General features: G+C 58.0%; 1 protein-coding gene across 5 annotated transcripts in view; it reads right to left on the reverse strand.

Annotated features, from left to right (window-relative positions):
* Window positions 1-16,421, reverse strand: part of HNF4A (hepatocyte nuclear factor 4 alpha) — a 62,458-nt gene that overhangs the window by 16,543 nt on the left and 29,494 nt on the right. For 2 of the 5 annotated variants that reach the window (XM_077168128.1, XM_077168126.1), the window contains exons 1-4: window positions 9,420-9,692; window positions 5,416-5,590; window positions 4,100-4,194; window positions 1,992-2,144 (exon numbers count right to left, since the gene is read on the reverse strand). In XM_077168128.1, the coding sequence (XP_077024243.1) occupies window positions 1,992-2,144; window positions 4,100-4,194; window positions 5,416-5,590; window positions 9,420-9,534 (538 nt within the window). In that variant the 5' untranslated portion in view covers window positions 9,535-9,692. Of the gene's footprint in view, window positions 1-1,991; window positions 2,145-4,099; window positions 4,195-5,415; window positions 5,591-9,419; window positions 9,693-16,421 lie in introns of those variants that run through there. The other 3 variants (XM_077168134.1, XM_077168132.1, XM_077168130.1) reach the window with 2 other exon arrangements.

Below are 16,421 nucleotides of genomic sequence, written 5' to 3' on the forward strand. Positions count from 1 at the left end.
TGGGTGACCAGGCAGTGGCCCATGGGTTCCTGAGTCCTGGGGTAGAAGGCCCGCACAAGGGGGCCTGGAGACCCTTCCTGCCCCACCGCCAGCAGCTGCTCCAGCTCTGGACTAACCTCCAAGCCCGCAAAGCAAAGCTGCCTCCCTCCGGCCTGCCGCTGGGCTCTCTCCCGGGGACTTCGGGATCTGGGACCTCTGTCCACCAGCGCCCACCCCCTGCCTGCCCCCACCCGAGTCAGTCCTGGCCTGGGTTCCTGTCTGCAGTTTCTCCACTCACTCTGCATGGACTTGCGGGAAGCACATCCTCTCCTTGGGCCTCGGCTTCCCCACCTATACCTCTCTTGCTTTTCCCTGCCACGCTGGGTTCTCTGCAGACTTTTCCTTTGCAGACACTGGCAAGTGTACTCTTCCGGTCCCTTGGGTCAAATCCTGGGACTCTTCCTGGGACGCACTGCTCTCTCTCTCTCTCCCGCCCCACATCGGAACCTTCAGCGCTGCTGTCAGGAGTCGCTGCAAAAGCTATCCTCCTCTCAGCACTCCCATGCCCTGCCCTGCCCTGCCCCGGGCCCTCGTCCCTCAGACTTGGGAAGTCTGAGCAGAGCCCGGGCATTGCGGTGGGGAACAGAGATCCAGAGGGGAGGAAATCTCCCCCAAGTCCCCATAGGCCACCTGTGTCCCCGCCCCGGGCGGGGCCAGCTCCCCAACCACCTGCGCCCACCCACACCCACTGCACCCACCCATGCCCACCCGCGCCCACCCACACCCGCCTGCACCCACAGGGACATCTAGAAGCGGAGGCGAGTGGCTGAAAGGACTGCTGTCAGCACTGCGGCGGGGCTCCCCAAGGTTAGCCGGCCTTATCAGTGCCCAGCGCGAGCTCGGTCACGGAATGATGTTTTCCAAATGTTTGCTCAGTATTAGTAGGGTCGGGGACCTAATGTCACTTCTATTGAATATTAACCGGCCTGGGGCAGAGGCAGAGAGGAGGATGAGCCTTTCCCCAGACAACCCCTGGGTGGGGGCGGGGGAGGGTGCTGGGTCGGGGCCTCTGAGGCAGGCCCCAGGGAGTAGGGCCCCCGGCCCGTCACCAGCCTGCACCTTGGTGACCCCTGGCCCTGCCTCCAGGGCTGGCCTTCAGATGCCAGGAACAGGAGACTTCCCCAGGACCTGACCGCCGACCCCCAAGCAATGCCCGGCTCCTTGCTGGTTGTAGGAGAAGGTCTCGGCCTGCTGAGCCCTAGGTTCCCCCCACCCCTACAGTCTTAGGCAGTGGTCCTTGGGCCACCTGGAGCCCCTTCCTGCGGCCGAGCAGAAACTTCAGGAAGCTGGAGCAGAGAAGATGCCTCCCGGTGCAGGGGGCGGGCCGCACTCAGCTCTGGGCAACCCGAGTTCTAGTCCTGACTCCACCCTTGACCCGCCACATCACCTCTCTGGCCTCAGTTTCCCCATCTGTAAAATGGAAAGGGATAGATTTGATAACCTCTTATGGAGGGCTATAAAGTCTGGTCTATAAATCCAGCATTGCCAGCTCCTGCTTTCCTATGCTCAAGGAGTCCTTTCAGGTTTCAGTCCCTGCACCCTCCTAGGCCATCAAAGAAGAGAAATAACATTTTGCCAAACCCTCCTGATCAGTGAAACTTCCACTGAGAATTTCTCTTGGCTTCGGGACTGTCCCATCAGGTGGTGGAGTGGTGTGGGGGAGGCGATAAGGCTTGGGGAGAACCGGTGATAACTTACTTCCCAGAGCTCAACTATAAAGCCCACTAACCCTTTGCAACCCGGGCAATTCTCAAAGCAACCAAGCGACTGTCTGTGTCATGGCCTCCAGGTTAACCCAGGCACATAAGTCAGCACCAACCTTCACCAGCCCATACTCACTTGTTACCAGCCAACCTGCTCCTAACCTCCTGGCATAATGTTACCTCCCTGGGCCAAGAAGCAAATAGTTATGTTCAAGGCTGAGCTAAGGCTGAATGCCCTAGGGTTCTCACCTGCCTCCCAGGAGCCCAGAAATGGGACCTGCTGGCTCAGTGGCAGCTCGGCAAGAGGACCAAGGGACCAGCACACGTCGCGGTGGGAGGAGCGCACCCGCGCACATACATCGATACGCGTGTAGCCAGATTCACGGAGCTGGAAGGGAGCATCTGTCCAAACCCTCATTTTACAGATGGGAACACTGGAAGCCCAGAAGGGGCGGAAGCTTCCCTGAAGTTACATGTGTGAAAATGACTGTGTGTTGGTTTAACAGGAGATACATGTAAGACAGCCTGTGGCAGAACCAGCTCACACACGGCCCAGGCGGGAGCCACCTGCTCAGGGCAGCTGGGATAGCAGGCAGCCGGCCACGGGCCTGACACTGCAACATGAAACATCCATTCTCTCGAGCACAAACCGACACGGGATAACTTCTCTGGACAACCACAGAACCCTAAAATCCTAGACTATTGGGATCATAGAACTGCAGGCTTTTAGAACCACAGACCCATAAGCTCTTAGTTTTTGTTTTTTTGTTTTTTTTTTTTGTCTCTGATTGCTTTTACGTGCACCAGGTTCCCAATCATTTCTCATTGCACAGAGTGGTTCTCCACTGGGAGGTGAGGGTGGGTGAGAGAGGCTCAAACCCCACTGAAAACTGAGTAGGGGAGAAAAGTGGCACCAAGAGCTGGAAATTCAGCTTTAAGAATCGCCGAGATCTGGCTATTAGAATCAGTGTTTAATGCAGGGGGGAGGTGTGAGACCATCCACTCCTTCAGAGGGGTCAGCAGGCCCAGACTCTCCAACAGGGCTCATGAGCTCCAGCTGAGGCCCTGTGGCCACGGCACAGCTCAGATATTCCCTACGGGGGTCGCAGAGGAGGCGGGGGCTCAGAGGCCGAGGCTCAGAGGCTGAGACAGGAGGTTCCTAGTCAGGTTCCAGCTCCTGGGGCAGGGTGGGGGTGGGGTATGTGTGAGTGTGTATGAGTGTGTGTGAGTGTATATGAGTGTGTGTGTGTGTGTGTGAGTGTGTGTCTGAACAGGACTTGACCATAGGGTTGGCTGCTGTGGCACAGCTGCAGGCTAGAAGCGAAGGTCTGGGGCACATCCCAAGGCTGGGGAAGGTGAGGTCAGGGGAGAGAGAAACAAGGAGAAACGAGTAATCTCTCAAATTACTTTGAGAGATGATGAAAAGCATTTTTCTCCCTGAGCTTGGGCAGAGCACAATTCTCAATAGGGTTAGGTCTGGAGGGCACAGAGCAGGAGACGGGGGTGTTATCCAGACAGCACTGAACCCAAGTCCCAAAGCGCTCGGCCCAAACCCCTGCTCTCCACACTCCTGGCCGTGGGGCCTCGGGCAGGGGGCATAACCAGTTGGGCTTCAGTTCCTTCGTCCATGGGGAGGGGGGACGAAAACAGTGCCAGTCACACAGAGATGTCATGACAATGAAGCGAGCTCTCAAACCTGGGGACGCCGGGCCCAGGGATTGGTAGCCGCGGACAGCAGGGGGCCTGGCCAGGCCTTACCGACTTCCCACCCTTGTCCTCCCATCCTCCTCCACCCAGGATGATGCCGTGCTCCCAGTTAATTGAACCTGAAATCCTCAGGGTTCACCTGATCCCCAGGGATGAAGATTAAGGGAATTGGGGCTTGTGTCCCTGGGGTAGGAAACTTGGGAACAGGGCTCCCCACCATTGCCCTTTCCTAAGTCTTGGGTGGCAGGTCCCTGGGTACCTGTTACATCATTTGCTACACGTCTCCTAAGGTTTGAAATACTGTATTAAGAAAAAACACCGAACCAGGCTGCCTCGGGGTGTGTGTTTGGGGGGGTGTGATGGCAGCCACGGAGGCGGTGGCTGGGAGCCCGAGTCGCTGAGAGTGGGTGGCTGGGAGCCCGAATCACTGAGGGTGGGAGCTTATCTTTTCGAATCTTTCTCAAGACCAAGCCCAGCCCCTCCCTATGGTCAGATTTCCAGGCCCTCCCTCCCCTCAGCCATTAGCCAGTGATTTCCCCTTACAGCCCACGCCTTGTTACCAAGTCATAAAGCTGTGGCCGCTGTCATAAATGACTCTCGGGGGAGCTGTGGGTGTGGGTGGGTGGTGGGTGGGGGGCGGGGAGGCTCACCTTCCTTCTTCATGCCAGCCCGGAAACACTTCTTGAGCCTGCAGTAGCGGCACTGGTTCCTCTTGTCTTTGTCTACCACGCACTGCCGGCTAAACCTGGGGAGGGCTTTGGATGGTTGGATGGAGAAGGGACATCCCCTCTGCCCCCAAGAAGGAGCTAGGACCCAGGTTGACCTTGTGCCATCTGGTTGACCGCCAGCCTCCTTATCCTAATCCTCCATCCCAGGAACCCTCATGCTAACTGACCAGGAGCTGGAAAGGCCCTATGGGTTCTCTAAGAGGCCAGCCCTAACATGCTTAGGATAGGGAAAGCCCCAAGCCCCCGAGCTGATCCGTGGCAGAGCTGAGCTGGGACCCCTAGCCTCCTGGGTGCCAGGACACTGCTATTCCCATCACAGCCCGGAAGAGCCCCGCGCCCATAGTGGGCAGGAGGTACAGGCAGTGTCGCACAGGGGTTACGGGAGGGGCGCTGAGTGCCAGCCCTGCCTCTGCCGTTGACTCAAACTGGGTGAGTGACCTTGGGAAAACGCCTAGCGCTCTCTGAGCCACAGCTTCCTCCTCTATAAAACGGGAATAAAAGCCGTCATCTCCCCCGCGGGGTGTGGGCAGATGACGAGATGACCCGCGCAGAGAGCTGGACACAGTATCTGCATGTGGCTAGCGTGCCTCGATGGCAGCTGGAGATACCTTTTGAAGGAGGGATCTCCAAGGCCTCAGGAAGCCCCAGCAGGTGCAAAGGGCAGGGTCCAATTCCCTCTTTGATCATCATTTCTTAGTACATTTGCATCGATTAAGAAAAAGAAATAGCAAGACAACAGAAAAAGAAATAAAATGATAATATAGAGAAAAAAATAAAAATACAAAATACAAAAAATGTATACAAAAAAACAGAACAAACAAACAACAAAAAAAACAATTCCCTCTTTGCCCCAGAAAAGCACCGGGTGGGAGGGGCCCCATCCTCTGGGGGCTCGGCAGGAGGCCTGGTCCTAACTATCAGGCCCTCGCTGGCTCAGTGGAAGGAATATCAGTGGGCCCCTGTGGATGGATAAATACGGTAAAATGGGCAAAGACTCAGGATGGCGCCTGGCACAGGAGTCAGGCTTCACAAAGAGCAGTAAGTAACTTCATGATCAGGGAATGGGGGTCCTAGAATTAGATGCTCCCACCTGGGTCCTCAAGACCTAAAAAACCAGGGCGGCCTTGAAGGTCTAGAAGAGAAGATGCCTTTGGGACCCAGGCTGAGAGCCTGGCACCCATCAGCCCAGGGGGGCTCATTTCCTAGCTGGGCACCCGAGGCCGGCAGGGGCCCCTCACCTGCAGGAGTACATGTGGTTCTTCCTGACGCTTCTCCTAAAGAAGCCCTTGCAGCCGTCGCAGCTTGAGGCCCCGTAGTGCTTCCCCGTGGCCCGGTCCCCGCAGATGGCACACAGGGCGCTGACGCCCAGGCTGTTGGGTGTGTTGAGGTTGGCACCTTCGGACGGGGATGCGTCTGTGCCAGAAGAGAGGGGAGCAAGGACTCAGGAGGGACAGCAGGGAGACACCTCGGCCCTTTCCAGGGCTTCGACTCCAGCCAGACCTTGGTTCCTCAACAACCTCGGGCCCATCATTCCGTCCTTTGGAACCTCAATTTTGCATCTCCATGTTCAGGGTGGTTGTGACACCGTGAGGATGGGCTTCTCCCATGGTAGAGGGAATGAAAACCTGGTCCCCGCCTAGGGCGCAGAGGACTCTGATAGACTCCGGGTTGGCTGGGGAGAGAGGGCTGGGGGAGGCCTCCTCCCAGAGCCAGGTCCTGTCCCCCATTTCTCCCTGAGTGGCCTGGGCTGGGGGCATCTCAGCCTGGAGGCCAGGGACCCAGCAGCCTCCTCTGGGGAACAGGGAAGACATGCACAGAGCACATCCCATCATTTGCCCTCCTGGAAGGAACCTGGCAAGGAGGTGGGAAAACCCCAATACCACCTGTCCCCAAGGCAAAAGCTCCTGTGGCCATGTAACTGTAAGGCAGGTGGGATAAGAGGCAGAGTGGCAAGGGGCATCTAGGATTGCATCCCAGGAGTGCTACCAGTAACCTGACCTTGGGTGAATTCCTTTTCCTTGCTCTGACTTCCTTTGGATTTCAGTTGCCCTCACTATAAAAGGGGCAGTTCAACTGGTCTGGCTGTTTAATACATATAGACTCAGCAGCTGAGCCCTCTCTTCTGAAAGGAAATCTTCCATCCCCGGGGGCATGTGACAAACGCTGTGGACCATCTCCCCCCAAAGATGCAAGCGTGAGCATAACACACACACACACACACACACACACACACACGCGCGCGCGCTCGCATGTGCGCGCGCACCTTTTCAAAGAAACCCCGAACCCGGCCTGGAGGCCTCAGGGGACACCCAGTTAAGACTGCAGGGGCAGCGCTGCATGGTTCCAGCAGAGACTCCAGGACCCTTGAGCCCAGCGCACATCTTGGGTCCCCCTCCTCGGCTGTGAGACGCCGGTGGGTTATTTAACTTCTCCCCGCCTTGGTTTCTTCCCTTGTAAATCGGGGAGCCCTGTAGTCCCCGAGGGTGTCACAAGGCTTTGGTGAAGCAATAAATGTCGAGTCCTTGGTACACAATAAGCACTTGATCCACGTTTGCAAAATAAAAACTTTTCTGCTGGAAAAACTCCTGGGGCAGATGAACTTCCAGCCTCCGTGCGCCGGCCAGACCCCACCCCACCGGCCAGACCCCACCCCACCGGCCAGACCCCACCCCACCGGCCAGACCCCACCCCACCAGCCAGACCCCACCCCACTGCGTCTCCTGCCTGCCCTGGCCCAGTGGAGTCCCCTGAGTGCACCCTGGAGGACACCCCCTCCGCTTGGTGAATTATTCCCGGAGATGGGGGTAATTGTTAAGCCACGTTGGTGCCCTTTCTCCCCCTGCCTCACCTCCCCCGGCCCCTGGGGAGAGCTGACCCCACACCTCCTGGCACCGCGGGCCCGAGGTTGCGGGAAAGCCTTCGCGTGTCCCGGGCAGGAGGGGCGGGGTGCCATCTCACCCCTGAGGTCAGCCAATGACCCCCTTTCTCTAGGCGAGGACACAGGCGCTCAGAGAGGACCCGGGACTTGCCCAGGCTCACACACCTCTCTGCTGGGCTGCCCTGTCCAGAGCTGTACGTGTTAGGGTGTCTGCTGGCACCTCTGTTAAGGAAGACCCCCCAGCCACTGCACTGCTGAGTCAGGGGCAGGGGTAGGGGAGGTTTCCTTGGAGCCTGTGAGCCACCAGCCCAGAATATATGCAAAACACTTACGAGGACAACCTCACATAGCCCCAAATCTCAGGCTACTTCACACTCCAGGGGGAATGCAGACTCTTCCTATGGACGCTGAGGGTTCTTGGGACCCCCCATGTGGGGGCTGGGACCAGCCACCAGAGCTAAGCACCTCTGGCTAGCCCTGGGAGGCAAGTACTATGATTTATCCCCATTTTACAGATGAGCAAACTGAGGCTCAGGCCTAGAGGGTTGCTAAGTTCACCCAGGAAGGAAGGATCCATGGCAGAATTTGAAGCCAGAAGCTCTTCCTGGCTCCAGAGCTGGAGGCTGTCCGGCCGCAGAATGTCCCAAGAGCACAACTGCTGGGAGCTGAAGGCACAGCCCCCAGGAAATAGGGCTGGTAAGTGGCCAGGAAGTGACAGTATATTCTGCTCCTGTAGGGTCACCCAACTCCCCACCTGGGGAACAGCCTCCTTGTTCACCATTTCCAGCGTGTTCTCCCCTCGGCCCCTCATGTGATCCCTGGGCCCTCCTGAAAGCCAGCTGGCCAGCAGGGCTGGGGTGCTCAAGCCCATTCTGCAGAAGGGAATGGCCAGGAGAAGGGAAGAGGGGCGCCCTGGGTCACCCTCCTCCGGTGAGTGGGTGGCAGGGCAGGCAGGCAGCTGGGAGACTGAGCGCAGGCAGTGCTGCTCCCGCTGCCAGCCGCTGACTCCTCTTTCTACTGAGCTGACCACAGGCTTTGCGGACCCCAGCTGTGCCGCGGCCTGACCCCAGCTGTGCCGCGGCCTGACCCCAGCTGTGCCGTGGCCTGACCCCAGCTGCGTGGCTCAGAGCCGTGGAAGGCAGGCAGGTGGCAGGACTCAGCGGGCTGCCCCGCTCCTCTGAGGATGGCCCGGGACCAGGGGGCCCTTCCCTCCAGCCAGCTTCATGGAGAAGGACAGTCCACCTCCTTCGGACGTATGCTCAGGGATGTGGAAGTCGAGGACTAGACCCGGGAGAGACACACACACATAGGCGACCAAAGCCACTCAGGGACAAATGGATGCATTGCTAACAGGAATCTCATCAGTGGGGTTTGTGGGAACCCCACAAATGTGCATACTGTGTCTGCATGATTGCACACAGCAGAGAGGGACCCCCCCTGCCCAGTCCAGGCTGTACACACACACAAGCAGATGCAAACACACACACGGCAAAATGCCCAGATGGGACACCCATCCAGTAAGCACAGGCACACCCACATGCACCCATCCACAAACACATGCAGGAACTAAACCACATCCACGGCACACGCACACACACACACGCAGTCACTGGTATATACAAGCAAGACAAACACTGCCTCCCCCCAGAGAACAAACAAACGCAGAGCCACTCAACAGACAGATACAACAGGAAATGTACACGGGACACATACGCGTGCGCACAAATGAACACAAATATGCAAATATGCATGGCAGGCCCAGTACAGGCACACACACACACAGTTACTGCATACCAAGAGGAGGGCCACAACCACACACAAGAGCACGTACACAACACACACTGCTGAGCTGGCTTTGTAGTGAGCGAAACGTCTCTTGAGAACTCCATTCTCTTAGGTGGGGCATTCACCCCAGAAGTGCCCCCGACACCCGAAATGCAGTGATGCCGCCACTGGCCATCTCCAGAGACAGGATGCAACTTTCCATCTCCCTGGACCTAGGCCCAAAGGGGTTCAGGAAGGGGACGTGTGGGGCTGGAGTACCCAAGCCAGATGCCAAGAGGGAGCTCCCCCCATGCCCACTCCCTGTAACACGCCGGCAGGAACAGCTTTCAGGTAGCAGGGACAGCGGGTGCCTGGCAGGAGCACCTGGGGGCCGCTTTTGCTGGATACCTGCCTCTGCAGGCCTCCCCTCACCCGGAGTGCCCTGGACACATTCGCTCGGCCTGGCAACCCCTGTGCTGGCTCTACAGGACCGCCCTAACGTCTCCTATCATTCTCTTCCCCAAAGTGCCAAAGATCTGCTCTGTGCCTGGGCACACCTGCCCCCAGTGGGCACACCTGGGCACATCTGTCCCCACCTACCATGGCCCATCGTTAACACCTGCACGTTCTCGAACTCCAGGGTGGTGTAGGCTGGGTCCAGCGCGGCACTGTAGTCGGCCATGTCCATGTCGACGAGGGTTTTGGAGAGGCGCATTCTCCCCTGCCCCCACGCCCCGACCACCCGCCCTGCCCGGATGCCCACCCCGAAGGCTCCGGGCCGGCCCTGGCCCCCGCCCTCTGCCGCCTCCTCCCGGGTGCCCTCTCTGCCTTCCTGCGTTTCAAACCGTCCTCTGGGAGGATGTGCCGGGCGTCCCGGCCTAGTCTCTGCGCAGGGGTGGAGGCTCCGTGGGGAGGGCTGGGGGTTAATGGTTAATCGGCGCCCCCCCCCCCCCAGGGGATCGGCTGGGCGGGGCTGCAGGGATTTGGCTGTTGGTTTCTGGCTGTCACTCCTGGTGCTAATTGCAACCGTTGAGACCCTAACTCAACAGTGTTCAGTTATGGATTCTGGAAGACAGGCCTTGTACTTTATCAGCACCACTGCCTGACCCCTAACTCGGCCAGCCTCCAAGTCATTGGCACCCCAAAAACAGACACTCTGACTTATACCCTCAGACGGCAATAGCCACCTCCAAGATTCCATAACTTCCCAAATCATTGACTGGGGCAGAGATAAAGCCGCCATGTGGGGCAGGGATTAGAAACCTAAATTCTGGGCCCCACACATCCATCACTTGGGTCCTCCTTCTGGGAGCCTCTCATCGCTTCCTTCCAGGTTTCTGCCTCCCTCCTCTTCTCGGGGCTTCCCAGAGTGGGCAGGAGGGACTAGAGGATGGGAGACCCTCCTTCACTGCTCACCTGACCCTACTGGGGCTCCCACCAGCTCCCACCAGGTTCTCAGCGCTCCAGGCCAGTTAGCCACCAGCTCGGCTTCCCCTGTGCCTTCCCTGTGCCTCCCTCCCCCTCGCCTCCAGGCAAGGAGGAGACAGGCTCACAGACCTGAATTTGCCTTCAGGCGCCTACCGCCTACTGATCATGGAGTTTGGGTAAATGATTCCCTCTGTGAGCCTCAGTTTCCTCCACTGTAACGTCCACAGGCAGTCCTGAGGGAGGCTGGAGTATGAAATGAGAAGGCACAGGGAAGGCGGCCACCCCCTGGCCGCCGCCGCTGCCTCCTGCCTGCCTCCTCGCATCCCTTTTCTATCCCCCTCGTTCGTGCCCATCCCCACCCTTCCTCTGGCCAGCCTGACGGGTGGCCCAGCTGTGTGGGCCACAGGCCATGCCGAGGTCCCCCGCACTTGCTTTAATGCGCTGCCGTCGCCACCTTGAAGTGCTTTCTGACTTCTGATCCAGCGAGCCCTAAACGGCGCAGCGGGTCCTGCCTCCCCCCACCCAGCGCGTGGCTGCCTCCCCTCCTTCCCACACCCTCCAGGCCTCAGCAGGGGAGGGAAAGTCACAGCGCAGAAGGCAGAGCACAGGGCCTGTGACCCAGCGCCCGGGAGCCTGTCCCCGCCTGCCAGCTGCAGGGGGAGGCCAGGGAGACTCAGTGACACTGAGAGCCAGAGCTGGGGAATGAGAGAGGCAGCAAATGCGTGGGTGGGTGGGTGAATGAAGGGGCGAGTGAATGAATGCATGTGTGAATTAGCAAGAGAGTAAATAATGCATGAGTGGGTGGGTGGGTGAATCAAGGGGTGGGCCAGTCAATGGGGAGTGGCTGTGTGCATAGTGACGAGTCACCCTCTTCATCTCTTCTCACCCTTCCATTTACTAGAAGCCCTTTCTCTGCCCTACAGAATTTTGTTCTCTCCGGGGGTGGAGGAGCCGGGATAATCCTAAATCCCACTTCTGATGTCCAGGGGGTAGGACAATTGTGGCGGGGGCGGGGGTGTGGGTGCGGGAAGAGAGGCTGGATGTCGAGTCAGGAGACCCAGGTTTAGGAACTAGCTCTGTCACTATTTCCAAGACTTTGTTTGAATCACTTTCTTCTCCAGGTCTCAACCTTCCCGTCTATAAAATGGGGAGATGATTCAGTCCAGTTGCTGGTTGACCAAGAGGAACCTCCAGGGAAGAGAGGAAGAGAGCCCCCCCACCCCCACCCCTGCTTTGAGATTAGATAAGGAGAAGCCTTGGGGCTCTGGCAGTTCCTTCCACGCCCTGCCCTGGGCTACTTAACCTGGACCCAGAGGCCCTGGGGGACGTGCTGAGCTGGGAGGGAAGGGAAGGCAGACACCTGAGGCCCAGACACCGGCGAGACGGGAGGGGCAGCTCTGGGAGGGGCCTCGGAGGGCAGTGCCCAGGTCCCTGCGCCCGCCTGGCACCTGAAAGGGCGGGTGCAGCCTTTCCCCGCACTCTCGGCAACGTGAGGCCCACAGGATGGCGACGTGGCGATTCCGAGTCATGCTTTTGCACATTTCTGAAAGTGGGATGTGATCATTAGCACATCAGAGTTAAATTGGTACAAAAAGGAACGATGCATCTTTCTACCAATGACATCCTAATTCAAGTAAATAAGACCTAGGATGAGCTAGGGCCAACCGTGGCACACCCCACGCGGGATCCGTCACAGGCGGGTACTGGGTGCACGGACGGGCCCGCTGCACCCGAGAGGCGCCCCGAAGCCCCGCTTTCCCCGGCTCACCCCATCCAAACCACCCCGTTACCACTTCCCCAGAAATAAATCCACTCACTCACAAACCCTGAGCCGCATAATGTATCACGTTCATGATTTACCCCAGCCTTAGCCGGACCCCAAACATATCTTCCAAGCACACATCCTGCGTAAAAAGACCCCCCCACATATGAGATCTACTGATTCGGCTAAGATGGTATTTCAGAGTCTCTGTTTCTCGTCCTGTAAAATGGGCCTCACTTGTCGTTGGTGGTGAGGATTAAATGAGATGATACTAAAAGTTCCTTAGCCACCCTTTGTTGCCCCCTTTAGAGACAGAAAGCACAGACCATGAAGTCAGACAGACTTGGCTCAGACTCCAGGCACTGCCGACATGCCAAGCTCCGTGACCTCAGGTCTGACCTCCCTCAGCCTTAGTTGTGGTGCCAGAAAAATGGGTTGGTGACTTCTTGGCAGGGATGGGGGGGGTGAGTGACCAAGGGTAGGGCTGCGGCACAGCGGTGGCGATTGTTGACTCCTGGACCCACTGGCGGCACAATCGGTGGGAATCAGGACCCCGTTAAGGTGATCTCGGGGTGCCGCCCGCCCGGCTGGACACACAGACACGGGCCTCCGGCACCAAACCCACCGCTGCTCTTCACTTCTGTCCTTTCTCCTGGGGCACCTGGACTCTACCCAGGGCAAGGGACAGCAGCTCCTGGAAAATAACAGGGGACCTTAGAGCTCACCTAGAGGGCCAGCTCCTTCCCATACAGATGGAGAAACAGGGGTCTCAGGAAGGGAAGGGGGGATTGTTTGGATGGCTCTGCCCTGAGCAGCCAGAGGTGCAGAGCTGAGGGTAGGGAGCTCATGCTTCCAGTGTGGACGTGGTCCTGGAGGCTGTAGGTACAGACCCCATCATTTTTTAAACACTGTAATAATGGCTTAGAGAGAGCAAATCCTTTACTAGGCCCAGGACTAAGCACTTTCCACTCTTTTCATTTTCCCTGCCCAAGGACATAGGGGTTATTGTCATTCCCATTTTATTGACGACAAAACTGAGGCTCAGAGAGTTGAAGTGACTTGCCCAAATACTCACGGAGAAATAACCAGGCATTTGAATGCCACCTGGCTCCAGAGTTTGGGGGCTTCACCCCTTCAGGTGCCCCCTGGGCTCCCCGAGAGATTTTCCTGTTGGGGAGCTCAAGGGTCTGAGAAACAAAGGACCCTGCGCCATGGCACACAGTGAGTCCAGGGCCACCCAGGGGCTACCTGGAGGCTCCTCTTGCCCCTGGTGCTCACCACTCTGCCATCCGGCCTCATCCCCACCCCGCTCCCAGCCCCCGGCCAGTGGTGCAGTGACAACCGGGTCTTATCAAGACAAAGAACAAAAGTCGTGGGGGAAAGAAGCCAAGAGCCATCTCCACTGTGGGGTAGGGCCCTTAAGCTTTCGCCCCTTTGAAATTTCAAATTCCAGTTTGTGGACAAAGTCCTAACTATCTCACAATATAGGTCCCCAACCACTGACCAAACTCCAGTTCAGGCTGCCACCGGGCCTGAGGCTGGCCTGGCCTGGCGCTTTCTTCAGTAGCTCCCCAGGCCCTGGGGTGGGGGTCCTCGGTCAGCTGGGGTCTCCCAGGCCCTCGCCACCCGGCACGGACCCCCGCCTCCCGTCTGCGAGGCCAGGCCACTTCCTGCAGCTGGGAGCTGATGCTTGCTGGTACCAATGCCCAATGCCAGGTAGGCCCCCTCCCTGCCCCCAGGCTTCTTCTCTCCTCCTAGAACTTCTAAAACCCTGCTCATCCCAGCCTCTGCACCTAGGATACAGGCTTAATTAGATTATGGTTTTGCAGAACTTACTAGAAGGGATGCCTCAGTCAACCCACCTATAGGATGGACAGAAGCATGGGGGCCCCCAGAGGAGCTGCTGCTGGCTGGAGGCTCAACTGCAGTCCTAGGGCCCCTCCCTAGAGCCCCGGAGGGTGGAAGGGACTTGCTCAAGGTCACAAAGAGGTGGCAAGTGAGCCTCATCTTAATTAGGAGAACCCAAGTTCTGGGTCTACTCCTTTGCTTTAGCTCAGCCCTCAGGGGCCCCGGCAGCACCTCTGGCTGACCGTGGATGCTGCGGTGCATTTGCCTACTCCCTGACTCAGGGCCTCTAGGTTGCCACGGAGGTATGTCCAAGAGGAAGATGAGGGAGCTTGGGGCTGAAGGCCAGTGGGTCAGGAAGGAAACAACATTCGTGTGGTTAACTGATAACTGAGTCCATCCCGGGCCCCCACGGACCTCCTTCTTCTCCCTCCTCAGCATGATTAAGACGTACCTACCTGCCTGCTAATCATTGCTGAGCCTGTTGATTTTGCCTTAAAAAATTAACTGGGCATGAGTTTGCGGTTTGCCTCACCCCTAACCCTGCAAAGGCCCCGGTGGGCAGGAGGCCTCCCGGCTTATGCAAGAGGCCACTGGCCCCCGCACGCCTGCCAGCGCTGCCTCTGCCGCTCTCCAAAGGGAAGGTTTTGCTCAACAGTCAAACAGTCTGCTTGTTCCCCCAGCTCGAGGTCCAGAGCAAATTTGCTCTGTTACCAAAGAGAGATAACGGCAGCCAGGGGAAGAGCTTTCCAAACAGCGATGCGACCGACCGCGGCAGCTTTGAGCTCGGGATTCGAGAATCCTGCAGTGTCAGAGCCAGAGCGGATCCTCACACTGGGTTCTGAGCTTCCCCAGAGCCGAGGAAGCACGGCCGCGTCCCGCTCCCCTCTCGGCTGGCGCATGGGTGCCAATTTTCCCCAATATTTCATTTGGAACACGGAACTGGCTGCTGCTGAGAGCTGGAAATCTACTGGTCCAGCCTCATGGCCTCATTGCCCAGATGGGGAAATGGCCGGGTGGGGGTGGGGGGAATGACTCCCCCAAGGCTGGAAGGTCTCCCCCAGCATCCTGTCTCCTGCTAGGATGGGGGAGCCAGGTGCACCCCCCCCCCCCACCCCGGTGCAGGCTGGAAGCAGAGAGGTGCCCAGAATCCCCAGGAGGCTCAAGTCAGGGGATTGCACCTGGCCCTGCAACCTGGAGGCCCCTGAAGGGGACAGGCCGGGGTCCCAAGTTCTAACCCATCTCAGGCCGCAGAGAAGACACAGGACCCTAAGGTCTGCTCCCAGCTCTGTCTCCCCTCTCTCGACCTTTCTGAGCCTCAGGTTCTCACCTGCCAACCAGGAATAACACCACCACCTAACGTGCAGCATTGATGGGAGGATAAAATGTCAAACGTCATGCACTGATAACCATAACCCGCCTGCCCTGGGGGCTTTACATGTGTCAGGCCATGAACCCTGCAGCCACGGTGGAGGCAGGGGACATTTTTTAACCGATCAACGACCTGAGGCACAGAGAGGTAGACTCTCATGCCCAAGCTTGTCCAGCTTATAAGAAACAAGAGCAGGGACTCAACCCCTGTTGTCTGGCTCCGCGGGTGTGCTCCTAGCCACTCTGCCTTTCCAGGGCCTAGCACATTGTAAGTGCCGAATGAAGGCTGGCTAGTCTGCTCACAAAATCAGCCCCATCCCAGTGCATATCTGGGCCCTGGGGAAAGCATGGACTGTGAGGGCTGGAGGAAGTGGGAAGAAGTAGACTACTCTCCCAGTTGGAGCAGTCAGGGAGGACTTCCTGGAGGAGGTAGCATTCTGGGCAACAGGAATGTTCAGAGATGGAGAATGTGATGGGTGATGGTGGAAGGGCATGGAAGCTGCTCTGGTCAGAGAGCAGGGGATTATGGGAGGTAGGGTAAGGGGTATAGTCTGGAGAATGATCAGGAAGAAAGCCAAGAGGACTTGGGTCTGTGTGGGCGGGACCTCCCTGCCAGCTGCCTCCCACCAGCCAGTGACTTCTGACTTCTGGGTTGCGGCTGTTGCTGCACTCCTGTTTATGTTCCCGGCTTTATCTGCAGGAGTGACCTTGGGAGTCAGATAGGGCCTGCCCAGCCCCCACAAGGCCTGAAGGATGATGGAGAGCATCTGCCCGGCCCAGGCCCTGTTCCGAGGGTGAGGGAGGAAACTATATCCCAGAAACCCGCTTGCACTCCCAGCCCCATTGTTCTGAGGGGCCCCAGGAATTTGCCTGGGGTGAAGTGTCTGTTTGTCCTGAGACTCAGACCAGGATTGCTGTGCACAGCTGTACAAGTAGCTCACCGCACAAAGATTTCCTGGCCAAGGGGCCAAATGGCATGGAAATCCAGTCCTTGTCCCCTTTGCCAAGCCGGGTGCCCACGGAGCCTTGCCTGCCCACAAGAAGAGCCTTTTCTTATTTGCACAAAGTGTGAGCTATGGGGACCCTGCCCTAGCCCCTGCGCCAGCCACCGAGTGACCTTGAGTGAACTGATTTCACTCCCCAGCCCTGCTCTCCCCATATGAGAAACTTTCTCACTGAAAACAGAGATGCAATCC

This window comes from Tamandua tetradactyla, chromosome 1 (assembly GCF_023851605.1).
Source record: "Tamandua tetradactyla isolate mTamTet1 chromosome 1, mTamTet1.pri, whole genome shotgun sequence".
Lineage (NCBI taxonomy): Eukaryota > Metazoa > Chordata > Mammalia > Pilosa > Myrmecophagidae > Tamandua > Tamandua tetradactyla.